At 43.3% G+C, this 27,166-nt stretch overlaps 1 protein-coding gene and 1 long non-coding RNA gene across 2 annotated transcripts; one reads left to right on the top strand and one right to left on the bottom strand.

Annotated features, from left to right (window-relative positions):
* Nucleotides 1-1,206: 1,206 nt before the first annotated feature.
* On the bottom strand, nucleotides 1,207-22,858 carry PRDM4 (PR/SET domain 4). Its single transcript, XM_090272557.1, has 12 exons — nucleotides 22,729-22,858; nucleotides 22,200-22,465; nucleotides 18,910-19,043; nucleotides 17,754-17,939; nucleotides 15,618-16,412; nucleotides 11,444-11,593; nucleotides 10,338-10,456; nucleotides 9,346-9,431; nucleotides 8,440-8,567; nucleotides 7,468-7,782; nucleotides 6,218-6,386; nucleotides 1,207-2,855 (listed from the first exon to the last, which is right to left on the bottom strand). Exons 2-12 carry the CDS (start codon nucleotides 22,208-22,210, stop codon nucleotides 2,543-2,545), a joined length of 2,406 nt encoding a protein of 801 aa, XP_090128683.1. The 5' UTR covers nucleotides 22,211-22,465; nucleotides 22,729-22,858; the 3' UTR covers nucleotides 1,207-2,542.
* A 618-nt stretch (nucleotides 22,859-23,476) lies between these two features.
* Nucleotides 23,477-26,741, top strand: LOC150011115 (uncharacterized). The gene is made up of 2 exons (XR_016510639.1): nucleotides 23,477-23,507; nucleotides 26,596-26,741. It is a non-coding gene; the product is annotated as an uncharacterized LOC150011115 (long non-coding RNA).
* Nucleotides 26,742-27,166: the final 425 nt, after the last annotated feature.

Below are 27,166 nucleotides of genomic sequence, written 5' to 3'. Positions count from 1 at the left end.
ATGGTTCATCCTGCTTCTCTCTTGCCATGGAACACTATTTGCATTTTGGAAATTTTAGATGCAAAGTAGCCTGGCATGCTTTCTTTTTGCTCAGCATAGCTGGGTCAGGCATCTTGAAAAAGTCCCTAACAGAATATTATGTCATCTCTTACACTTTTTTTTTTTTTGCAAGAAGAGAAATATTTTATTGATGTTGAGAAACACTATGGGGGGGGGGGCGCTCTTACACTTTTTAAAAATTCTTTTTTTCATAGGCAAGTGCCAGTTAAGAATAATGATCCATAAAGGTGATTTCTGTTTATCAAGATGCATTTCACAACTGTAGTATAAGTATGCAACGTGATACACCTGAAATAAGGTGTCAGAACAGCAGCATGTAGATTAACATGGAAGAGGACCCTGGAGGAGTTCTCTGAAGGCAGCAAATCCCTGAACATGAAAGGCAGAAAATCTTAAATTTTCTGAACTTTAACATCTATAAAATGGGGATAAAACCTACTATTTTAATGCACTATGAGGACCAAACAAACGTTAAACATACAACTGCTATCACAGACAATATCTCAAATGTCACAGATACCCTAGTGCATGTTAGCTAAGTAAGGCAGGAAGCTATTAACCAATGAGAGATCATTCAGGAAGTTTGGGGGTTTTGTTTGTTTTTTTAACACATTAGGCGTAACTCTCGTGGGGAGCATTTCAAGCAGCATTGGGGAAGGAAGAAATTTAACCCAGCATGAGCTACTGAGATAGGGAAAGGAATCATGTAGTTCCAGCACCAGTGGCTTCCTGTGAGCAGGGTGGCCTGCCACCAGGATGCCTTTGGCAAAAGGGTAAAACCTGGAGCTGCCCCAGTCACACCACAGCTGCCCTGACCTGACCGAGGCTTCATGACCCAGGAACAGTGGCCGCCCCTAACTACCAACACCCCACCTCCTCCCTCAACTGTAGACAGGCCACAGTTCTGCACGGAAGCAGCAGAGCACAGGCAACAGCTTAGGAAAAGGGCAGATGAGCTAGAAACGCAGGAAGCAGTTTCTCTAAGCACAGTGATGCAGACACACATTTGAATATGATCTCAAAGCTACAGTATTTTGGAAATGCTCTCTCCACTTCTAGCCCTAAAAAAACTCAAATTGGTCCCAATTTTCTCCTAAAGACTTATTCCTCTCCTTCTTCCTCAAAATGATAGTACAAGAGGAATCCTTTATTTTTAAAAAGTTTTTATTTTAATCCTTCCTAGAGGAATACAGTTTTGAATGAAATACATTCATTCTATAAATACATTAGCAGCAAAACCTTCCCACCAGAGTCCTTGCTACTCCAGCCCCAAGGGTGTGCCTCAGTGCAGGAAAGCATGTTCTATCAACTGTCAACTTAAGGATGTCTGCTTCTTGCTGAAAGGAGGGTATGCGTGTGAAACCAGGTGAAAGACCAGATGGACGGAAGAACTAAGCTGGGACCCTGAAATCACCCATGTCATGACCTTAATAAGCCTTCCATCTTCCAAAGCCTTTGGTATCCACACTTAACTGGTAGGTCCTTCACCAGACAACTGGGTAGGCCTAACCTTGCAAATACACGAATGTGTTTGGAGTCATTTGTCATTTGGAGGTAGCAACATTTTAATGTTGTCTTGATCTTTTCAGAGGTTAAGCCAGATAAAAAGGACCATTCCCTTCTTCCTTCCTTCCATGGGCCGAGGGACCGCTTTGCCAGCCAAGTCCACGTGTGCTTGTTGTCAAGGAGATAATCCAGCAGGCATTATTTGGCTCTACCCCTCCAGGTCCCCTTTGTCTAGGGGCTGGAAGCTTTCCTGGAGACTAAGGAACAACCAGGTGCCTCACCCTGGCTTCTGTCAAAGCTAGTTTCTTGGACAGTGGCCCAGGCATCTCTCCTTTTCTTCTCTCCATCAGGGCCTACTGCCTGGCCGCTCCTTTTCTTATCTGCCTGCCAGGCACCTGCTGAAGCTTTGGGAAGCAAGACCCACCCTACATTCCCAAGTAGAGATTAAGGCAGGTGGCTCTTTAAACTTGTTAGCTGCAAAGCAGCTTACACCACTATATTCCAGTCTGTTCTGGGATGAATATAAGTCACAACAGTCCACATGAAATAAAACACTAGAACCACAATCAGCAACTGGAACCAAGTTTAGAGCATTCCTAAGTCCTAGGACTCAGAAGAAAAGGGGATAACGGAATAATTTAAAATAGAATCTTTTTTGTTTGGGCAGAGAGCAGCTCTGATTCAGGCATAAATGTGACACATGGATTATCATGTAAATAAAGAACAGACCTCAAAAGTTGACACTTTCCTCCCTGCACATCACTCAAAAATAGGACACATGCTGTTTTCCCAACCTGTTTTAAAGTGTTTTCATTAGGATATTCCCCGTAAGTGCTTTATCCATTCCCACTCAGTCTGTTTTGACTGTTGGCTGGAAGGAGATCAGAAACCATTTTATATAAAAACCATTGTAGTGCCTAACTGGTTATGTGTGTTTTTCCCTTCACGTTTTCCATCCTAAAACAGGGGGCATCTTTTATTTGTGTGCCGCGAGAGAGTCATCTGCTGAATACACAGCACTGTTCATCCGACAGTCTTCTGTCCCCATGGAGTCTGCCAGTTCTTCCTCCTCTGAGTCGTCCTCCTCTTCCTCCTCTTGTGCTGATGAACTAGAGGTGGGCCCTTTGCAGGTTTTCAGGTGACGGGTGAGATGGTATTTGGTTAAATAGGCCTTTGTACATTTCTCACACACATAGTCCCGTTTTCCTTCGTGTGAATTGAGATGTTTCTTTAAATGATTTGTTCTCAAAAACAGCTTATCACACTTGGGACACTTGATCTGGCGTTCTCTAAGAAAAACACAAGAAAAAAACATTTGATTTGGGGCTACAAATGACAACTGAGGCACACACTTATCTTTTACAATCTATTAGAGCTCCGGCCATCTAGAATCAGACCTTTTTACATGAGGTACAGCATACAGATAAGTCACAGAACGTCTGTATAGTTTCAACAGCATGGATTGAGTTTGCCTATTTTGAAATTCTATGTAAATGGGACCGTACTGTATCTTTTTGTATTTTGCTTCTTGCACTCAGTATGGTATTTGTGAAATTCATTTAAGTTGCTGCAGGTATCAGTAGTTTGTTCCTTTCTGTTGTGTACACTACGTACAAATACACAACTTAGCTTTTGTTAATGAATATGTTGGTGGTTTCCAGTTTTTATTGTCACAGGCAAGATTGCTATCAACATTTCTATACTTGCATGTTGGTCTGCATATGTATGAATTTCTCTAGGGCATATATGTAGTCAGGAGCAGTATAGTTGGATCAAAACATACGCATATCTTCAACTCTACTAGATAAGGTTAAACTGTTTTACAATTTCATTGTATCAACACACAAGCCCATCAACAGCGTTGGAGAGTTCCTATTGCCTACATTCTCACCAACAAGTGGAGGACTCAAAGCTGAAACTGTTTGCCACCTGGCCATTCTGTAATTGTCTCACTGTGGTGTTAGTGGTAATTCCTACAACAAAAAGTATTAATTCAAAATGCCAGTAGCGCCAAGTTTGAGTAAGATGTTCTGTGACTTATCTGTATGATGCACCTCATGTAAAAGGTCTGATTCTAGACGGGTAGAGCTCTGACAAAGTTGACTTAGACATCTGAGAGCTGAAAGAACCTTAGAGATCACACAGACCAGAAACCCTGTCTTAATGAAATCCCAGTATGTGAAACAGATAAAAGGGGGTCAAAATCCTCGAAGGAGCGGCAAGGTGTGCTGGGAAGTTCTGAAGCCTGGCTACTGCTAGCATTTCTACCCCCTTCTCCCAGCAGGAGGCAGCACTAGAGGATTCTGTGGAGCTACAGGATGTAGAAAACTGAGTCCCTACCTTCACGGAGCTTACACACTAGTGGAGAAGTTACACCATAAACAAATTAAAAAATATATAGCATGCTATCAGATAGTAGTAAGTACTATTAAAAAAAAAAACAAGCCAGGTAAGAGTGATGGAACCCTGTTTTAGATAAGATAGTCAAGGAAGGCCATTCTGAGACGATCCTTGGACAGGAACCTGAATGAAGAGGGGGAGTGAAGACAGTAAGATATCTAGGGAGAGAAGTCTCTGGGCAGTGGCGTATAACACATAGGCCAAGACTGGAGTGTGCTCAGTAAGCTGAAGTAGCAGCAAGGAGAGGGCCAATGTGGCTAAAGCAGAACACGAGGCAAAAAGGAATAAAAGATGGATTGGGAGAGGTGGCCAAGTACCTCTGTTGCATCGGGAAGGGGCGCCGAGGCTACGGTACAGACTCCTAACCCAACATGTGAAACAGATAAAAGGGAATGACGGGAGCCCAGAGGAGACTTATCAGTAGAGATGGGCACAATCCGAGTTCTGTTTTGAGGGGAGCACTCTGGCCACTATGGACAGAAGACAGGTTGTGTGTGCGTGCATCTGTGTAGCTGTGTTGGGGGAGGGATGAGGAGAGAGAAGAGCTGAGGCGGGAAGGTCCGCTGCGAGACGAAGTGGTCTGTACAAAGCAGGCTGCTGGTCGCCCAGGTGTATTGAATGCAGAGCTGAAATAAGGATGACGCCAGGGAGTTAAGCTTGAGCCACTGGGATGAATGATGGTGCGAGCTCACTCTCTCCTCTACGTGGGGACACGGCAAAAGGCGACCATCTGCAAGCCAGGAAGAGGGCCCTCATCAGACGCCAACCATGCCGACACCCTGACTGACCGCGGACTTCCAGCCTCCAGGAGTGCGAGAACACACATTGGCCGTTTACGCCAGCCAGTCTATGGTATTTTGTCCTGGCAGCTCGAGCTGACCAAGATAAGCAGCATGACTAACTGATCCCAGAGATCTTCTTCAGCTCTAGTACTATACGATTCTACACAGTTCTTGAGAGTGTGTCTAATTCCTAAAACTTTACACTAATAATGAAACTATTTAATAAGAATGTTTTATTAGGTCATTTTGAGTTAGGGATGTAGATCTAGGCTCTTTGGAAGTTTTAGTCTTTCATGTTGCAATGTGATTAAGAATCAGACAAAAGAGCTGACATCAAAGCCAAGTATTTATCTAAACTCGACAATAAGAATATCAAGTTTTCATTAAAGATAGATTTCTCAGGAGTACCTCTATAACATAAAAGTTAGTATTTTCCCCCTCTTCTGGCACTTGCTAAAGTCTCAGGACCACAAAACCTCTTCCCTACACTGCTGTGACTAATGCGGGCTAGACATTTAATTACACTGGGTCTCATGCAATAAATTCCTCCCGAAATTTAGACACCTCCTCCTTCAATCAACCTGTCAGGCTGCCAGGGCAATCTTTACAAAATAGACATCTCGGTATGACATCCTTTTCCTTAAAATTCTTCAATAACAATATGAATATACTTAACATCACTCAACTGTCTATCTGAAAATGATAGTGAATTTGTTTTTATCATAATTAAACACACCATGCACACACCCACACCTAAGCACACAGCAGTGCCCAGTACCTGGGGAGGAAAAACTCTTCAGTGGATCCCCATTATCTCCAGAATAACACTGAGCTGGATAAAAGGCTCTTCATGGCCAGCTGCTGCCCTCCCCTCACGACTCCGTCACACGCACACTGTGCTCTGACCACACAGCACCGCTTGCATTCCGGTCTCCTTTGCACCCATGTTTCCAAATATGCCATTCCCTCGGTCTAGAATGCTGTTCCCATCCCTTACCCTTCTCCGCCTCCCGAAATAATTCTAATTTGTCTTCTTTAACACTTGGCGCAGACTATCAGAAACCCTTCCCAGGACAGCCCCAGGCGGAGTCAGGTGACCCTCTCCTCTGGTCCCGCAGAACGCAACTGCAGCACCCTACGGTTATTTCACCGGCGTGCTTCTCTTACCGGACTTTGAGCTCCTTAAAGACAAGGACTTTGACTTTCATCTCTGTATTTCACCACTTAGCATAATGCTGGTCACCAGGAAGCTACTTAAAATATTTGTTAAATTAAGTAAATAAAATAAGAAAAATAAAGCAAACAAGTAGAGCCTTCCAGGATAAAACCAAAACCTCAGTTTTCTGACCTCGGGTTGGCTAGGTGGGACATGGGGGGCATCTACCAGGGCACCCAGGCGGGAGACTGAGGACCGGTGCCGGGCCTCGAGCTCAGCGCCTGAGCAGCACTTTGGCTGTGGGGGAACTTACTGTGTATGGATGAGCACATGCTGCTTGAGGTCCTGCCTCCGCATGAACAGCTTGTCACAGTAATCACACTTGAGATTCTTCTCACCCGTGTGGATAACCATGTGCGACTCCAGGTGAGCCTTCTGGGTGAAAGACTTGTCACACAAAGTACACCTGTAGTTCTTCTGACCTGCACGTTAACCCAAATTATCACACTGAGTAAAACCACCACTAGCACTTGCATGACAAGAGGCACACATGTGAGTACATGGCAGAGGCAGGAATGAAACTGAACTGACTGGAAGCTGGAACTTGACTTTTTAGGGCCACCTACCTAGAACCTCTCAGGGCCACTGACTTTATATTCTGCAACTAACACTAGTGAAGCGAATAAACCTAGCCACCTTCTGGGACTGCTTACACACATATATATATTTTTAATGTTTATAGCAGACGTGATAGAAACTCTGAAAAGAAATCACATAATCCTAGGGGCCAGTCTTATAAACGTATTTTTACAGCCTAAATTTATAGTTTTCTCTTCTTTAAACATATAACATGACTTCATAAACCAGGGGTGAACTACAAAATTCTTCTAAGAATGCAGAAATAAGATTACTCTAAGTCAGGGGTCTGCAAACCTTTTCTCAAAGACTAGTCAGTATTTTAAGCTTTGTAGGCCGTATAGTCTCTGTTACGACTACTCAGCCTTAATGCAAAAGGATAAGGAAGAAGTTTACTTTCAAAGATTTGGAGAACCATTAACCCAGCCAAGAAAACTAGAACTTCATCAGTTACTTTGTAGTAAGTATAAAAAAAATAAATGCTTAAAAAAAAGGGGGATTGGTTTGCAAGCAATTTAGAAAATGGAAACTATAATTTTGACAGTGTTTATTGAGCAATGTTCAAGGGAGAAAAACTGGCTCCGGCTGGTGACCAGGCGTGAGCTCTAAAGGGAGGCTCAGGGTATTCCCACAGAAGTCCCTTCACTTTAAGTTCAAACGGATCAACTTCCTGATTATTAACTGCATTTTCCCAGTGACTCACACCTTGCAGGTGGAGATTCTTAATACCTGGAAGTAACACACCGCTCTGAGGAAGCGCAGTTACCCCACCCAGATCTACCACCCAAAGATGCCCTGCTGACGGCCAGTGGGTTTGTTCTGACACCTTACCTCAGCTCTGCCTGCAAGAGTGTCTCACTGCTAAGGCTTTACTGCTGCAATTTCTAATGGCTGGAAAATCCCATTGTGATGGTCCAGTACACTTACCTGTATGTATCTTGAGGTGAGTCCGCAGGTTGCTGGGATCACTAAAAGCCTTGCTACAGAAATCACACTTGTGGGGCTTCATACCCATGTGACCCATGAAGTGGACATGAAGTTTGGAAGGAGAGATAAAAGCCTGGGGGCACATCGAGCACTTCCACTTCCTTTCTTTGCTGTGGCCGGGCCCGTGGCTGCTGCTGGGGCCCTGGCTCGGAAGATGGTTATGGATGTGGCTGGTCAGGTGGGCTTTGAATTCTGTGTAGGAATTGCACTCCTTGCCACAGTTACAGAGGTGCACATCTGGGTGTTCAGGAACACCTTAAAAAAAAATTACGCAATATCACCTGTACTTAAATTTTAAAGCTTACTCTTAATATTAATAATTGTTGCTTACAATTTTTCCCTTCTACCAAGATTTCCATCTTGCCCACTACCTATAAAAATTATAAAAATAAAATGTCTTGTTCAATGTTCTAGTCCCAGCCTCTCAAACGGTGCCGGGTACATAGGATACACTTAGTAAATACTGGACTATAAGGCATATTTCCTAGGCAAAAAAAAAAAAAAAAAAGATTCTGTAGCACTCACAAACTCTTAAACATCACCTGTCATCATGTATCATGACACAGTGCAAAGAGAAAGCCCATGAAGGTGAAATCCATTCAGGGAGCTTTGCCATTCTTTATGAATTTAAATTGCAATGGTACTGGCTCAAAAAGTAGCCTAAGGAACTTCAAATTCCCCAAATCAAAGTCCTAACACCCAAAGTTCATTTCATATAAATACTGTTTGGTCATTAACATTCAGCTTGTGAAGAACCTCAGATTTTAACACTTTTAAAAGAGGGGTAATATCCTGCTTTTATATATACAAAGGTTATGTGATTTGGTTCAGTTGCTATTTAAGTCATTGCTTTTGGTCCTAGGTGTTTTTACTATGCTGGATCCATAACCAACAAGTCTTACATTAACTTACCAATCTGCTGAGCATAATCCCGGCTGTAATAAAAAAGCAGTTCACTTTCAGGAGGGATATCTTGTGAGGTGCAGAAATAAATTTTTCCATCATGGGGATAAGCCACCAAATTCTGCTCTTCCCGGTTCCTAAGTTATCACATTAAATATATCATGCGTATTAATTTTGAAATATATATTAAACACATCATATCCCAGTAGCAAACTCCTCTATGAAAACTTAGATATAATTGCTGTGCTGTTTTTCTAATTCCATATCCTACTTATCATGAGGGATCTGTATAGGAACAGAGTTCTTACTTCAGGACATCAGTTTATTGCCCTTTACAGTTAGAAACACTAGAATCTGCTACTGAAAGCAATAAAAGTAAATAAATCAAGTCTTTAAAAAACACCAGTATGACAAGAGGGCGGGGGAGGCAGAAGCTGGTACAGGGGAGATAAATGCTGACGGAAGGAGACTTGACTTGAAAGGATGAACACACGATACAATATATAGATAATGTATGATGGAACTGTACACCTGAAACCTATAATTTTATTAATCAATGTCACCCTAATAAATGCAATAAACATAAAAAATAAATTTAAAAAATTTTAAATAGTATGACAGAGACCCAGAGATAGATAGCTGAATACTAACTGCAACTGCTGGTCAATATATCGAGAAGGCAACCCCTGGGAAACTCGATGGTGACAGTGTCGTTCCTTATTGTATTGGTAGCTTAAAAAACTGTCATTGGAAAAAGGGAGAGTTTCTTTTGTTTTCATTTATAATTATCATTAGTCAACAAGTACTGGAGTGAAGAAGGTGAAAAGCCTTAGACCTTAGAGTATGTGCAAAACAGCTTCCTACTAAAAAAACATATGAATCATAACAATTTCTTTCATCCAGGACTACTCTTACCTGGCTTTGCGCACAAACATCATCCAGTTACATTCATTTTCGTCAGTGGTAACGATGCAGAACTCGAGGACACCGTTGTGGTATATCTGCCCACAGAAGGCAAATGAACACATCGAATGAGCTGAGAAGTGACACACACGCTGCTAAACTAAGGCTAGCGATCTCATTTACTTGGCAGTAGGGGCCAGACACTTGTCATTTCACCAGCCCCCCTATTTCCAGCAATCGAATGAGACCATCAGAGACCTACAATTAATGTTCAGAGTATAGAGACAGTATTCTGGATTATTCACATTTTTGCTTGACTGGAAAAAAAACATACAACTTGTTTTCATGACCTACTACATGGCACTGAATGAACTTTAAGGTCAGAGGATCCTCTTTTTCCATTATTTTTCCAGTGAAGCTAGCATTCTTCTAGGTTCCCCTTTGGATATCGGAATTAAAGTCCCCAATGCCAGTGGCATCTTACTTTCCAATTATCACAAGACTCACTTTCCGCTCACTTCAATTTTAAAGCATCACTCCCAACTACTAAAACTCAATATAATCATGGTACAGGACTGTTATATCAAAACCTTGTGTTTCTAGCCCTCCCCTTAGAAAACCAGAGAAACAATCTTAGGTTCTAATTCTAGAATTGTTTCCCATGCTAAATATTTAAGGACCGTTTCAGCTGATTGTGAAATAAGACTTTCATCATAGAAACAAAGCCCACAGCCTCAGCTGTCACAGGTAATTAAAAAGTAGACTCATTTGATTATCTGACACAGTGGAGAATGAGACAGTTTCTGCTCCATATTCAATAACCGGCGTTTTGCTATGTAACATATATAACTTGAATACCAAGAACAGAAAGGATGTAACATTAAATAAACGACTCACGGGGCACTGTTATGTGCTGTGGCTAATTTTGACTTCTACGCCTCTTTTAACTACCGCATTAAAATGAAAACATCCAAAAGTCACACAGAAGTTTCGTAAACACTAACCTTCCAGATATGGCTAACTGCCTTGTCTGTCCATTCCGCTACTTCCATGGAGTGACTTTGCTGGCCAATGAGAGGCCCAAAGCAAGTCCGCACGGGAATGGTTTCTCCCGTCCATACACCTGTCAGCAGAAAGATGCCAACTACACAATCAGTGATTTAAACATCTCAGAGCATACAGAAGACAGAGTAGCTTAACTCATGCAAAGAACTGTATTTTCAGTGAGCCTAAGAACTTGATATTCCAGAACTACTGAGAGGCAGCTAAATCTTATGGGCATATCCTGTTTCTATGGAAAATGTAATCAACAGATTAAATGGAGCTCAGAAGAAATATGCGGAGTAAAAAGTGGTATCAGAAATTCCTGAACCTAGTTTTATGCACAAGGAGCCAAACCATGTCCCCCCCAAATATGTTATTTTGGAGTTATTACATTAAAAGACTAGAAAACATTATTATATTATAAAAATACGAAGCAATTACTACAAAAGAAATGAAACTTCTAAAATTGTTTGTGCTTAAAGCACTGCTGTATATTATCTAAGCTGTTCAGTGCTTTCAACTGACATCATGCCCAAGCTATAGCTGACAAGTATAATGAACTTTGACTCATTTTCAAAGAAATGGCACAGCACTTCAAAAACCAAATTAAGAAGTCAAATGTGGGCAAGCATACTCGGGCAGGCTACATTCCTTATTCCTTTTTCCTAGGAAGTATTAGACAATTTACAAATATTTTATCTAAAAATATCTTTTGTGATACATGGTTATCAGTGGTGAGGCTTCCATGTTTCTATAAAAGGAAGAAGTTTCAAGGAGTGTTTTGCCATGATAATTGTTAATGGAGGATACAGCCAAGAATAAAAGCGAAGTCTTCAAAGACTCAGACCAGGATTCTCTTCTCTATTCAATTCTGACTCTAAGAACGGGGAACATTTCTAATAAAGTTTTCAACTTGATTTATTCCTATCACAACTGGACAAGACAAATATTCCCTAAAAGAATAACTCTTAAGCCATAAATTGACTTTTGAATCAACCACTTTTCCAACTCTCCCTTACAAAGAAAGAAGAGACTTGACGGGGTTTTATGGTTCCATGGTTCTTACCAACTTCTGCTCCCACAATTGACTGGCGGAGAACAAGCTGCTTCGGGAGAGAAAGCCTTGCTCTGCTCTCTATGGGAGTGTCAGGAACAAAGGTCACCGGCCCGTGATCGGGGCAGTCTGAGGGATAGGCTCGGTCACAGAGTGTGCACCCTACAGACGGAAAATTTGAGAAACACAAACGGACTTACTTCAAGCAGGCTAAATCACCACCTGCTTTCCCAGTTAAACACTTATTACTAAACTATAACCAGTAAGAAGCAAGGTTCTGGTAGAAATACTCTCATCAAAAAACTACTCTCTTACACTACAATACATATCCGCTGTTATCTCTCTCTTTAGCAAGATGAGATGTTTTCCCCCTTTGATCTTATTCGGTGCATAACAGAAAGACATCAAAAATAACACGACATTGCTTCAAGAATCAAGTTAAGCTGTCCCTGGACACATCCTCCCATACATTTTAAATTACCTCTAGATTACTTATAACACCTAGTACAATGGAAATGCTATGGAAATACTTGTTATACTGTATTGTTTAGGAATTAACTTTCTGGAGTTTTTTAAACAATACTTTCAGTCTGCGGCCGGGTGAACCTGCAGGTGGAGGACCTGTGGACGTGGCGGGCCGACTGCACACTATTCCTTACATAGGTACATAAGTAATGTAATGTTCCGAAGCCCAAAACTGAATTCCAATTTTACCAAACCATAAGAGGAAACTTAGCTGAACTTATCTAGTCACACGAAACCAGAGATGACACTGCAGGACCATGGAGTCAGGACAGTGCACTTCTGTTCTTTTTCACGTCGCTATAAGCTAACCGGTCAACCAGATTTTGATGGCAGATTCTGAAGCCAAAAAAATACTTACAGCCTGCTCTTTGGGACAACAGGTAGAATATATTCTTGCAGACGCATATGTTTAAAATTCTTAATTTCTAACTGTTCATATGATCATTCTTTTTGCACCGTCAAAGAGGGTGCCTCCTGTTCATACTGCTGCCTACACCTGCGGCTTCACTTGTACGGGCTCCTGAGCGTCCTTCTCCACAAGCCTCCTGCGCTACTCCTTCTTTTCTTTCTCTGTTACGGAGCAGTGTCCGTGATCCTATCAGCCAAGGGCTGAGTTCGAACTTTTCAAATTTGTTCGCAAATCAAGGGGAAGCTGTAAACCTCAGACCCACAGCCATCCAATTGTCTTTTCTTCCTAAACAATCCATTAGAAATGTCTACTAAATGGAATAAGGTATCATTAAGTTTTCATATTTAGCCAAAACAGTAATAAAATGTCACTTCAATTACTGCTTGATTAAAAATTTAAGTATCAGATTAAAGAGCCCCTATCCTTGATAAGAACTGATTAACAAGAAAAGAACCACCTCCAAACAAAGGGGATATGGGTTTCATACAGCAAAAATAATTAAGAGATTTTTCCAGACATAGAAATGGCCAATTAATCATGTAAAGGCATTCACATCATCAGTCATTAGGAGAATGCAAATCAAAGCCACAATGAGATGCCACTTTAGACCCACAGGATGGTTATAAATGAAACAAGTACTGGCAAAGATGTGGAGAAACTGGAGCCCTCCTCACACACTGAGGCTGGAAATATAAATTGGTGCAGCCGCTTTGAAAAAGTCTGGCAACTCCCCCAAAAGTTAAACATAGAGAAATTTTCCTTTTATATATATAGGAGGGGCAAAAAGTAGGTTTAAAGTTGTAAGTACATGAAACAGGGAGTTTATTCTTGTTTTATTTATTACCGCATTACTGTCCGTATGAACTGTGAGCCTACTTTTGCCCCACCCTGTGTATCCAAGATAATTTAAAACATGTCCCTACAGAAACTTGTATAGGTTGGGGCAAAAGGTTTACAGTTGTAAGAACAGAAAACAGATTTATTCTTGCATTATTATTTATGAATTATTGTATTATTCTCCATAAAAACTATAAAGTTACTTTTGCTCCACCCTGCACATGAAAGTTTATTGCAGCATTATTCCTAACAGCCAAAAAGGAGAAACACCCAAATGTCTGTAAATGATAAATGGATAAGTAAAATGTGGTATATGCATACAAGGAGTATAACTCACCTATAAAAAGGAATGAAGTACTGATACATGCCACAAAATAGATGAGCCATGACAACGTTAGGCTCAGGAAAAGACGCCAGACACAGCAGAAAGCCACATACGGCATGATTCCATTTATACGAAATGTTAACAGGCAAATCCATGGGGACAGAAAGTAGATTAGTGATTACCTGAGTATAGGGGTGGCGCGGGTAACATGTGATTGCTAATGGGGTTTCCTTACGGGGTGATAAAAATGTTTTGGGATTAGGTAACAGTAATGGTCACACGACCTTGTCAATAATACTAAAAACCACTAAATTGTACACTTGAAAATATGTATGGTAAATTATATCTCAGTTTATAAAAACACATTTAGAAGCAAGAGGTTCTGCTTGCCCACCTTAAAAAGGACCAATAGGCTAATTTAGGCCATCTCTTATCTTTTGCTAAATTAGAGCCTACATTACATTCCCAGGTTAAAATATTTAAAGTTATCAATTTGAGATTGAAAAGGTTAATACAAAGGACTCCCCATTGCTTGGCCTCTGCAACACCAGAAGCTTCAGGCTACTTTCCTGACTTTCCCACTCAGTCCCCACTGGTGCCCTTCCCCTGCTGCTGGGTCTTAGCATCCCCAGCCCTCCCGTCACTCTCTACTCCTACCCGATGATTTCACCCCACCTCTATGGTCATGAGCAACACCTTAATGATGAAGGTCCCTAAATATTTCCAGGCAGACAGATCTCTGAGCTCCAGATTCAACTTCTCATTAGACATCTCTCCTGGGTATCTTATGGACATGAAAATCAGCGTGTCTAAAACTGACTCACCATCACTCCTCAGCAAAAATGAAATCTCTTCCTGCCCCACCAATCAATACCCTAAGGCATGGTACACTATACACCCAGATTCCCATGCCGAAAGCGGGTTTTCTCCTTAACCCTTCCCTCCCCCAGCTCCATCCACTCAATGAGCTCTACTGAGTTCTTGTAAACATCCTCCGTTTGTCCTCATCCGTATTGCCTCCACGCCAGGTCGGAAGGTCACCTCTCATTTCAGTTACAGCATCACCCCCTCACCGACCTGCTTCTAACCATCCAGTTACCCTCATATCTCTGCAGAACCCACACCCCATCCCTCACTCCTCATAACCCTTCGTGTCCTGGCTCCTATTTCTTTCATCAGACACCCCACCTCCAGGAATTCTGAACCATTCCCGATTCTTTTAGTTCTAGGCACCTAAGTGAGGCCAACCCCTGATTCTCAACTTCCAGCATCTTTCTTGTACTTCATGTCTGTGCTAACATGTACGTGACCTCCCCCGGTAAGCTCCCCTGCCCCTCCCCAGGCCCCTTTAGCACCCTGCACTTGATCCCATCTCTGCCCTCATCGCACGGCACTGCAATAGCCTGTTCACTTGCCTACTCGTCCCATCAGACTGCAGGCTCCTTAAAGGCTTGTGCTGTCTCCTGTGGACCATCTCCTCCCCAGCATCTAGCACAGAGGCTGGTACATAACATATAGCCAACAGGTTTTCTGTACAATGAAGCATGCAGTGACACCAATAAACTGCTTTTATACTGCTTTTTGTTTTTGTTGCCCCATAAAAATGATTTTTACATGCCCCAATATGGTAATTTATATGCATTTGGAACAAAAACAAAATTGCATTTGTATCTACCTACGTTTCTCCATGGGAATAGAACAGTACTCATAATCTAATACATTTTGAAAGATAAAAGCGTATCACACAGCATACCTTACTACAGTTTATTCCTACAATTAACTCTCTATTAGTGAAACCTTCAGAAATACCTTACACATTATTGGGCTAAGCTCATCTGTAAATTACAGAAATGACTGCTTCCTTACTTCAGGAGGATGTTGAAAAACCACTGAAATGTCTACATCATCACTTGGCTTACGTCAGGAAAAGGCACCACATTAGCATCAAGGAGACTACAAAGGCAAAGAAAAATTGCAAAGCCTACTTACTTCCTATACTCCTTTAACACCTGACTTTGTGACTAAGCCTATTAGGGATGACGGCCCTTTCCACCAATTATTTCCAACAGAAAAAGGCTAAGCACACTCACAAATTGTAAACAAGGTGGCCATATTTTCCTTGTTTGAATTGGAGTCTTCCATTTGCAGTGAAGGTGGTACAAAAGAAAGACTGTCCGAAGATACATCTACATGACCTGTCCCCATAGCAACCTCCTGGGTGATGGAGGAGACGGCCACAGGTTCTAGGCTTAGGCCAACTTCATGGAGGGAAACGGATTCTAGGGAGGCGAGGTTGTGTGAGGTAGAGAGTGCCACGCTTACAGAGTTGCTGCTCATGGCCACGGTGTGGATGGAGTCACTGAGGGCACTGTCGGACATCCCGTTGACCCGACTTGCAATGTGGTCTGTTTCCATGACCACAGGGAGCTCCAGGCCATTCCCATGAATGGGTATCACACCACCATGTCCTACAGTGTCCGCTGCAAGGTTGTTGCTCACAGAATCCACAGACAGAGGTTCATGGCTCCTGGAGCCGTTTGGGATTTGAGGATGCTCGCCAGCAACGCCGTCCATTGCAAGCTCTTCAGCCATTCCGTCTGTAGAGATGGGGCTGGTAACCCTAGAGACGTTCTCCATGGTGATTGCTGTGTCCAAGGCCACCTCATGGCCATCACTGGGATGAAGACTTTGCGCACCATGTGTGTTCACAGAGCGAGAGTCTATCGAAACAATGCCTTGTTCCAATCCAACATTTCCATTGGACTGATAGGGATCTAGCGCTGAAGGGTTATTGGCGATAGATAATGCTGTATTACCATCAACATTTATAGAGTTGGGATGGATGTACTGAGGAGGGGGTCTGTCAGCTAAATAAGATAAAATGCCTGAGAAAAAGAAAAGATGAGATAGCAGGCTGTTTAGTACATTGTTAAACTAAAGAATTCCAAATGCTAGAAGCTACAAATATAACTAAATTAATCTCCCAGTTACTTCTTTAGTTTAATCAATATATATATACTTTATAAATAGCAACCTGCATATACCATAATTCAGTTTTTCCTGTGAGACTCAGAAATCATAAAAAATTAACTATGTTCCTTTGAAGTCACTGGAAATTAATCCTTTAAATGCTGCCTTTAATATATACATGCTTGGAACTCCTGAGTCCTAAGATGCTGAAATTTGCTCTATTAAAGTTGAAAGGTAAAATGATTTAAAAGCAGATCTTCCATGTGAAAAATAAATTTTAAATATAATTTAACTTATTAAACTATCATAACACACTAGGCTCTATTCAAAGTAAGTCACAATTGTACCTGCTTTATTAAAACAGAAAAAATTTCTGAACACCTGTGCTTGCAAGAATATAGTGAAACAGTACTTGCTGCATTGCCAGTAGGAGTGTAGTTTACTAAAGCCTCTTTGGAAATGATACACATCAAGAACCTCAAAAAGATTCATACCCTCTTGCACAAGAAATTCCAGTTGTGGTAATATTTCCAAAATACATTTTGTAAATATTATACACTGAGATAATGGTAATAAAAAATAGAAAAACCAAACTGTCCAAAAATAAAGGCTGATGTAATAAACCATGAAATAGCCATTCAGTAGAATGTAATGCATCATTAAAAAAGGTATTATGAAAACCATGTAGCAATTGGGGAAAATAACTGTAAAAATAGAGAAAAATATTAAGTGAAAAAAAGACACACAATTATATAATAAGTATAGTCTTAATAACAAAAAACAGTAAAATCTATACACCAAAATAAAAGACAGGGAGGAAATACACCAAAAATATGGATTAGGGAACTATCAGTGGTTCCCCTACTTACTAAATTATCTGAAATGCGTATATAATACTTTTATAAGAGAATAAAAATTCAATAAACTTTATACTAAACAACGGCACTGTCGCAGGGCATGTGGCTGGCAGAAATTACAACTGCAGAATTGTAAAAACTGACCCAAAGAGATGCTGGAGGAGAGGAGAAAAACCACTGATGTGCCACGAGGAAATTAAGCATCGTCAGAATACTGGATTAACAATGTGTTATCTGTCCATTCTAAGAGGAAAAGTACAGACATGTAAACAGTTTTTTCACACCTAGATATCTGAATCTCATCGTGACAAACAAAACAGTGTTATCCGGGTCTTCATGCGCCGAGGTCAGAGTCAGCCCTATTTTGTGTCCGACTTCCCGAAGGACTATCATACTTACCAGGCAGGATGGTTCTGAAGTAACTGCTCTCCAGGTGGGGGTACGGCGGTGGAGGCAGGGTGTAGTTTCTTTCGGGCAGCCCGCACATCACCCCTCGGTCGCCAATACCCATTGGAAGCATCAGAGACAAAGCAGAGGGCAGAGAGCTCAGGGAGGGACCCAGGTTAGGAATTGCCACTGGCAGGCCTACAAGAAAATGTTTTTCTCAATTAAAAGGAAATAAGTACATTGTCTGACCACTATACTGTACACCTGAAAGCCAAACAGAATACTGAATATAAACTGTAATTGAAAAATAAAAATTTTTAAAAAGTACTTAAAAATCCTCTCTACCATCACTGGCTAAACCCTCAGAAAGGCTGTCATATGTGGGCCAAAATCTCACCGAGTAGCCCTTTACGTCCTAGACAGGTACAGCCACAAACAGGTTGTAAAGTTAGCTCTCAAGTTAGCTTTAAAATACCAAACTAGCCCTGGTTGGTGTGGCTCAGTGGATTGAGAGCCAGCCTGTGAACCGACAGGTCGTCAGTTCAATTCCCAGCCAGGGCACATGCCTGGGTTCAGGCTTACTTGTTTCAATAGAAAAAAGAAAATTAATCTAGGCAGATAAAGCTTTTAAAAGTATAGTGATAGGGGAAAATGAGCTTCTCCTATGCTATTATTCTCTCCAAGTACTGAGGTTCGTGGGGAGTTCCACGCAGGAGCTCTGTCTCTGGCGGCTCCTCTTTGCCGACAGTTCTAGGGCTGGCGTATCTGCAGTTGCCAGTTTCAGATGTAGACAACAAAGTTCAAGGTCTCATGTTCTAGAAGAACATTTATTAGAGTAACTTTGCTTCTTCTCGATTAACCCAGGGAAAGAGGGCCAGGAGTGTGCAGCAGACAAGTAGGTAATCTCAGATAAAATGCCAAGTCAATTGCAGCTCCAGACAAAAGGCCACCAACTGAAGAAGCCTGCCAGAAAAACTGCTCCCCCACCCCCACCAGAAGTCCCACACTCTACGAAAACGTTTTCTCCCACTGTGCAATCACACAAGGAATTGCCGGAGAACCGCTGTTCAGACCCGCAGGGCTTCTCGCTTCTACTCATACAAAGGCTCTGACCCCAACCGGGCTCTATTCAGAATCGGTCGTGCAGTGAGTGTTGAAATTCGCTCACCTGGGGCAGGGATGGCATTGTGAGTGGGTGAGGCAGCCAACCCCAGGTGACTCCCTGAGACTGGCAAGGCGTTGCTCACGGAGGACGAAGTCAGCTGCTCCATCCCCACTGGGCTCAGGTTCATTTCATTCATCCTGAGAAAGAGCACACAGAACTAGTTATGGAGACACCTACCTCGGGGACTCGGTTTAAGGTACTGAAGAACCTGCAACTGCAGGGGTGGGGAAATGGGACTCGACCCGCTGTTATGTCATTTTTATGCTCACAGCTCTGAGACAGCTAGAGTCACATTTTTTCTATTGGTTGATAAGGAAACTGGGCTTCAGAGACAGTAACTAACTCAATGTCACACAGCAGCAACAGGACTGTGCCGTATTTCAGTCAGGTGTGCCTTGTTCCAAACCCTAGGCACACTAGCTAAAGCAAGTTTGCCATCCTTAGAGCACATTGGCAATGAAGTTGGTTTGCTGGGTTTTTTTTTAATAATCCAAGTTTTTTCTTTCAGAAGATCTGCTTTCTTCAATTGGCTTATTACTTTAAACCAGGACGTTAATAGGCAGTTTGTTTTAACCTACACAAAGAATATTGGCTAGTTCTTTTTACCAGGAGTTAAAGTGAATTAGATTATCAATAGTGTGAAAAAGCACCCTATTTTCTCATGAATCAGTATTTTATTACAATTCTGTATCAACATTTTAATTAATAATATTAATAATACCCTCCCCGTATCAAGGTTTGTTATGTAAGATTTGCTACATACTTTTTAAAAAATTATTTCCTATCTCTCACTTCTTTAAAATAAAGTAGATAAGGAAACTGAGTCTCAAAGAGAGTTGGGATTTAATCCAGGCCTGCCTAATTTAATAAAACCAAACTCTTAACTAAAATTGAAAAAGAGCCCTGTCTGGTGTGGCTCAGTGGACTGAGCACCAGCTGGCAAACCAAAAGGGGGGCCAGTTTGATTCCCAGTCAGCGCACGTGCCCTGGTTGTGGGCCGGGTCCCTGGTTGGGGGGCGTGCCAGAGGCAGCCACATACCAATGTTCCTCTCCCTCTCTTTCTCTCTCCCTTCCCCTCGCTCTAAAAATAAATAAATAAAATGTTTTTAAAAATTTGAAATAGACAGTTAAAATAAAAGGACCATTTCACCTTTTGCACAGTTCCAGTACATCAGGATCTGTGTATTTACAGAGTGGAGGATGCTTCAAGTCCTGCACAGACCTGTTCCCGTTTTATTCTGTACCCGCAGGCTTCAACCTTCCACCCCTGGCCAGGTATCTCATAAAACAGCTCCCAGGCAGTAATCAAGTGCACAAGGCCAAGAGAGCACAGCACCTTGTGCAGAGCCGGCACCCTGACGCAGACAGTGGATGGAGCGGTACACCTGATGGAGGACAACACCTGCATAATAGTAACTGTGCCATAAAAATGCAGAAATGTCCCATAGACTAAGAAAAACCAGAGCTACCTTAATTTTGAAAGTTTCTGGGCATGGGCTGGTTTAAAACAAGACTTCTCCTGTAACCTTTTATAGCTACAGTTTTTAGTTTAAAACTCTACAATCACCGCAGCAGTAATGACCTACAACAAAGTGGTTACACTAATTTTTTAAAGTGCATTAGAAGTCTGTAGCTTGGAATCCCACTCTGAAAATTCCTGAACATTAATCTGTGCACTAATCTTGAGATAAAAATCAGAATGGTGTTTCTAGGTTAACTCCTAGGCCTTCTCAAACCAGTTCAAACCAGAGTTGAATGCGGGAGGCTCAGCAGATTTCTGCTCTTGTGAGTCACTAAAATGTGATGACTTCAGCAGCCATAAACCAAAGGTAACTGGTAGCCCACAGAGAGAGCAGATGTCAACCTGAGAAATGTCCACACCGGTAAGAATGTTTCATGAGCTTGTTTGAGCCAAAACTGACAATTGCCAGGAAGCAAAACCTGAACCGGTTGAGAAAGTGCTCTGTCTGGAAAATGGCAGTTTGGCGCCTTATTTTAAACATTACAATCAAAAGAGGAGACCGAGTAGGTTCCTTGGGTGATAGATGAGGGAGGCGGGAGAAAACGAAGCAGGGAAACACCTCTGGGATTGGACAAAAAAGAAAATGATAGACACATACTTCTCTCACGCAGGTGGTACAGGGTAGTTACCAGTGAACAATGAACACAATCAGCAATAACAATGGGGGGATTCACGGTCTCCCTGCGGTGCCGTACCTGTGCTCTGCGGGCCGGAAAAAAAGAAATCTGACGTCCCAAAGGCTTGGTATCACAGACGCAGAGAAACAACAGGCAGGGAAGACTCCAGCCTAGGACGCGACTGCCCCCTGGACCCGCTTTTAGCTAGAAAGTTTTTAACCTCAGGCCACCCACGGGGTTCCTTGAGGTCTCCGAGTTTGCAAGGCCCCCAGCAGCCCCCCCCCCCCCCCCGAGCTTGTCCGGCCCAGCCCGTGGCCCCTTTTTGTCCACAGAGATCACTGCCCTTTACAACGGGAGCCTCATCAGACCCTCATCCGGAAGTGCAATTCTATTGTAACTACCATCCTCCTCTGGGATTCTAGGAAGCAACCTTGGGAAAAGGCACCAGGCACTCTCTTCTTCCCGGCTCATTCCGTAGACAATCAGTTCCTTCGCATTTCCTCCCGCCACCGCGTTTCTAACTGACCTACGGAGGAGCCACCTGCCAGCTGCTGATCTTATAACCTGACTTAGAATGTCATCTAAGCAGCGAAACGAAAGGCAGTCACTTTGCAGAATCCAATAGACAGTTTCAGTCGCGTCCATGAATTCCTTTGATCGTCTGTGCGCTCCGCACGCGGCCCAGGGAAGGGTGCTAAAAGACGAGCCAAACGTAACTATTTCTGTACTGTACAGACGTGGTACCAAAAAGCACCTAACTTTACACATCAGCAGCAAGTTTTTGGAACTAAGAACTTCATTTCTGCACATTACCCTCCCAGCCGGAGGGTAACCAGCAACGTTCAAGGTGATGCACCGTGATGAGCGGAAAATACACTCTGCCACCGAAAGGTATGATGAAACGCTCAAAGAAGTCACAGGCCGAGGATTAGGCTGTCGAAGAGCCAACCGTCCATGTATGACTATTCTGAACAGCTATTCACATGTGGCTGCATAAAAGTATACTCAACCCCACAGCAGTTTCTGGAATTCCCGTTCGCTTTGGCACACAAATCCATTGGCAAATCGCACCTGTAACCTTCCCAATGGCACCCAAAACAAAGGCACTCAACTCTCCTGTGGCAGGCGGACGCGGAGCCCGGTTCGGGGCTTACCTGTGATGCATCTGCTCGGGCCCAAGCGTCAGAGGAGAACACGCGAGTGCCGGGCCACCGGCATCTGGGGTTACGGTCCAGGGTCACGTGCTAGCACATCTTGCTTTATAACCGCTGCACAAACGCGGCCTCTCGTCCCCGGGGCCTCCCGGGGCCGCCCAACTTCTCCCGAGAGCCGGCGGCCGGGCACCCCGTCGTGAGCTGGGACATGCCGGGGGACACCCGGGGCGTTTCCTCCAGAAGCTTCGGGAGGGGTGCTGCCCAACCTGTGGAGGGAAGAAGGACACGGGCAGTCACGAAAACACGGGAAGAATGCAGTGTCGGTCCCCTCGCCGCCGGAAAGCGTGGGACACCGCCTCCCAAGGGCGGGCAACGAGCCCGGCAGGCCTTCGTAGACCCCCACCCCGGCCGGCTCCGCGCGCAGCCCACCCGCCCGCCGCACCCGGGGGCACGTGCGCCCGCCCCGCCGCTTTGTTCCTCATCCAGGCAGACATGCCTGGGACCCTCCCCGCCCGCCCGACCCCCGCACCTCGGGCGCTGCACGCCTAACGTTTCGCGCCCTGCCCAGTCCGCAGTCTCCTCAGGGCCGCACCCTCCGACGCGCGTTTCCGGATCCTCGGCCACTATGGGCGCCCGCCACTCCGCCCCTCACGCGTGCGCCCCTCCCCGAGAGGAGTCCTTTCCGCGCGTGCGCACCGCGGGGACGCGTGCCGGAACGGGGCTGGCGGCGTCCCAGTCGGGCCTGTTCGAGTCGAGCGCCGAGCTACCGACCCATTGCTAGGCAACCAGGGCTGAAGTGTACGAAGGGAGCAGCTTCAGCCGAGCCCCCTAAGGACTCCGGGCAATAGCCTGCCGGGGAAACGTGGGGCCACGCAAGCGCAAAGGATTCGAAATAAGGGACTTAGCACACATATGCCACGTGGTATTGGGATTATATCCCCAATGTTTTTCACCGTATGTCACCCCCGAGGATTGTCCGGTTTCCCTACTTCAAGTCACAAAAGGTGGTGTTGGGATTTTATACAAATTTCCTTCCCTTTCTCTCTTTGTCCTTCGTTCCCTGTCGCATGTCAGGCACTGTGCTAAGCCCTGGAGACGTGAGACGGCTTTAAAGGAAATGGTCCCAAGTTCAGAAGGACTGGACTTTGAAACCACAACACGCTAACGTGGTAGCGTCCATACAGGAGCTGAACAGAAGCGACTGAGGAATTTCTCCTTTCATTCAGAAAACATTTACTGAATCACATCTCAGCACCGGCATACAAAATAAGACACACACTTCAACAGCTTGCATTCAGGTGGGGACTGGTGAGTTCTGAAAATGCTATCTCTTCTAAAAGGGCAGAGGCACATGCAACGTTTTTGGACTAGGGCCGGGAGTGGTGTCAACTTACATATTGTTTCTCTCCCTTTACTTCTCATAAAGAGAAAGCACATTCCAAATGAGGGAACTTAATCACTGATCGTTGGCAGGTGACATTGCTTTTGCTTTCTTGTTGACAGCAAATAGAAATCTAAATCAAGAAAGCCGCCATATCATAAGTAAGTGAGAGACTAAAATGACACTTCAAGTCTAGAGCCAAGGGAATAATGTATGTGTCTCATAAAAGGCTGAATGATTTAACTCTGGCTTTCCATAACTACTCTTTTTGAACATTTTTTAAGTATATTTTATTATGTTGTTACAGTATTTCCAATTATTTTCCCCTTTGCTCCCCTCTGCCCAGTACCCCCCTTCCCTCCAGCAATCCCACCCCCCTTAGTTCATGTCCATGGGTCGTGCATATAAATTCTTTGGCTTCACCTTTTCCTATATTATTCTTAACTTCCCCCTGTCTGTTTTATACCAATCGATTATGCTTCTTAATCCCTGCACCATTTCCCCATTTCTCCCCCTTCCCCCTCCCAGCTGGTAACCCTCCAAATGATCCCCATACCTATGATTCTGTTCCTATTCTGGTTTGCTTAGTTGGATTTTGTTTTTATTTTTTAGATTCAGTTGTTGATAGTTGTGAGTTTGTTGTCATTTTTGTGTTCATAGTTTTGATCTTCTTTTTCTTAAGTAAGTCCCTTTGACATTTCATATAATAATGGCTTGGTGATGATGAACTCCTTTAGCTTCACCTTGTCTGGGAAGCACTTCATCTGCCCTTCCATTCCAAATGACAGCCTTGCTAGATAGAGTAGTCCTGTTTGCAGGTTGCCTTTCATCACATTGAATACTGCTTGCCAGTCCCTTCCTGCCTGCAAAGTGTCCTCAGAGAAATCAGCTGTTAGTCCTACAGGTACCCCCCTGTAGGCAACTCTCCGCCTCTCTCTTTCTGCCCCCAGGACTCTCTCTTTATCTTTCACCTTTGGCGTCTCAGTCATGATGCGTCCTGGTGTGGTCCCCTCTGGATCCAGCTCGCCTGGGATCCTCTGTGCTTCCCGGACCTGTATGTCCATCTCCTTCACAAAATTTGGGAAGTTTTCCTCATTTTTTTCAATTCTTGCTTCCTCATTCTGCACTGGTTGACTGTTTCTTTTCTTCCTTATGTTCCAAACCATTGATTTGAACCCCAGTTTCCTTCCCTTCACCATTGGCTTCGTGTGGATTTTCCTTTGTTTCACTTAGCATAGCCTTCACTTCTTCCCTTATGCGTTTGCCATACTCAAGCATATCTGTCAAGCCTGTGAGCATCTGTATCACCAGTGTTTTGAATTCTGCGTCTGTTAGGTTGGCTATCTCCTCATCGCTTAATTCTCCCACTGGAACCTTGATCCATTCCCCCTTTTGGGCCATACTTCTCTGTCTCCTCATCTTGACAGGCTCCTGTGTTTGTTTGCCTCCACATCCCAGGTAGAGCCCGTTGCTCCTATTACATTGTAAGGGGCGGAGCCTTAAGTATTCGTCAGTACAGAGCAACCTATTTCACCACATTGTGGCGCTGTATGTGGGGGAGGGGTCCAAGAGGGAACAATGCCCCTTGCCCAGCACTCGACCCTTTTCCAGGCACCTCTCCCACTTCCGCACCGGACTGGCACCCCTCTAGCTGCTGCCCTGGCCGTCATTCCCAGAGTGGGTGGGTCTGCGGACATTCTAGGACTGTGGGGGCCCTTTAAACAAGCAGACTGCTGAGAGACTGGTAGTGTCTGCCTCCACCCCAAACCCCTCTGGTTTGCACAGTCAGAAGCAATGAGGCTTGATTTTCCCCGGCGCTGGGACCCTGAGCTGCTAATCCGGTGAGGAGCTGAGAACACTCCCCAGGTGCCCCTCCTAAATTTAAAACGTGTGACTGTGCTTTCTGCCAGCCTGCTGCTGCCGCTGCTGCTGCCACCACACCACGTCCTCTCCGCCCTGGATCCACCCCTCCTACCTGTCTGGATGAGTATTCCTTCTTTATCTCTTTGTTTGCTGGACTTCATGCAGTTTGATTTTCTGGAACTTCTGGTTGTTTCTAGTTTTGAGGTAGTTCTATTCCTTCTTAGTGGTGGAGGGAGATGCAGTGTGTGTCTACGCCTCCATCTTGGCTGAAAGTCTCTTTTTGAACAATTTTATTAACATCAGAGGTGTATATAAAAATCAGGTCAGATAAATCTAAGAACTAAAACTATAATACTTATACACACAAATAGAGAACCACTAAAAAATTAAAGAATTGAACTTCACTAAAATTAAAATTTTGGTCTTGAAAAGACAGTCAACAAAATGAAAAGTCAAGCCAGCGACAAGGAGACAATATTTACAAAACAAATATCTGGCAAAGGACTTTTATCAGGAACATGTAAAGAACCCTTTAAACTCAAAAATAAGAAGGCAAACAACCCAATTTTTAAAATGGGCCAAACATTTGAACAGTTACTTCACCAGATAAGAGATGTGGATAGCAATTAAGCACACAAAAAGATGAGGAACATTGTTAGTTATTAGGGAAATGTAAATCAAAACATACCTATTAGAATGACCAAAATTAAAAATACCAACTATGACAAGTGTTGGTGCAGATATGAAGCAAATGGAACTCCTTTGCTGGTGGGAACACAAAAATATTACAGCAGTTCTTAAAAATAACAATTTCTTTTTTTTTTTAATTATTTATTTATTTGTTTATTTTATTTTATTAGAGAGAGGTAAAGGAGAAAGAGAGGGAGAGAGACATCACTGTGTGGTTGCCTCTCACTTGCGCCCCCAACTGGGGACCTGACATGCAACCTAGTCATGTGCCCTGACTGGGAATCAAACCAGCGACACTTTGCTCGCAGGCTGACGCTCAATCCACTGAGCCACAGCAGCCAGGGCTAAAAATAACAATTTCTTATATCGTGCAATTCAGTAATTACTTCTAGATATTTATCCAAGAGAAAATAAAAATATATATATACTGACAAATGTTCATAAAATCTTCATTTGCAATAGACGCAAACTGGAAACAAACCCATCAAGTGGTGAATGAATAAACAACTTAGAGTATGTCTACATATTGGAATACTATTCAGCAATAAAAAGGAACAAGCTGTTGATACACAGATGAATCTCAAAGGCGTTAAACTAAGTGAAAGAAACCACATACAAAAGACTACATATTATGTGTGTCATGTATATGAAATTGTAGAAAAGGGAAAATTATAGTAATAAAAAGATCTAAGCGATTGTCAGGAATTGGAGAAGACCGAGAGGGGTGAGATTGCCTGCAATGAGGCACTAGGGAACCTGAGGATGGTGGAAATTATCTTGATTGTGGTAGGCATATAACTGCCGGGTCGCATATTTATCGCAAAGAACATTATAGCACATGACAGAGAACAAGGCTGTAGGAAAGATAACTTCACTCATTCAACATGTGGCAGAAAAAAGCACACAATTATTTTCAATAGTCTTCACTTAAATGCTAAGTTTGACTTAATTCATTCAATATATGTTCATTGAAAAACTTCTATATGCCAGACATGGTGGATATAAATAAAAGCCAAATAATGAGGAAGGACAG

This window comes from Furipterus horrens, unplaced genomic scaffold, assembly GCF_987537825.1.
Source record: "Furipterus horrens unplaced genomic scaffold, mFurHor1.1.pri manual_scaffold_4, whole genome shotgun sequence".
NCBI lineage: Eukaryota > Metazoa > Chordata > Mammalia > Chiroptera > Furipteridae > Furipterus > Furipterus horrens.
The sequence above is the reverse complement of the archived record's forward strand: the minus strand, read 5'-3'. Positions and strand labels throughout refer to the sequence as shown.

Excerpts from the sequence above, each read along its gene's own strand:
- PRDM4 (XM_090272557.1), bottom strand. Across the intron at positions 11,594-15,617 it reads GGCCACCTTGTTTACAATTT|GGTGCACACTCTGTGACCGA; the intron begins GTGAGTGTGCTT and ends TTCCGTCTGTAG. Across the intron at positions 8,568-9,345 it reads ATGTTTGTGCGCAAAGCCAG|GAACCGGGAAGAGCAGAATT; the intron begins GTAAGAGTAGTC and ends GTGATAACTTAG.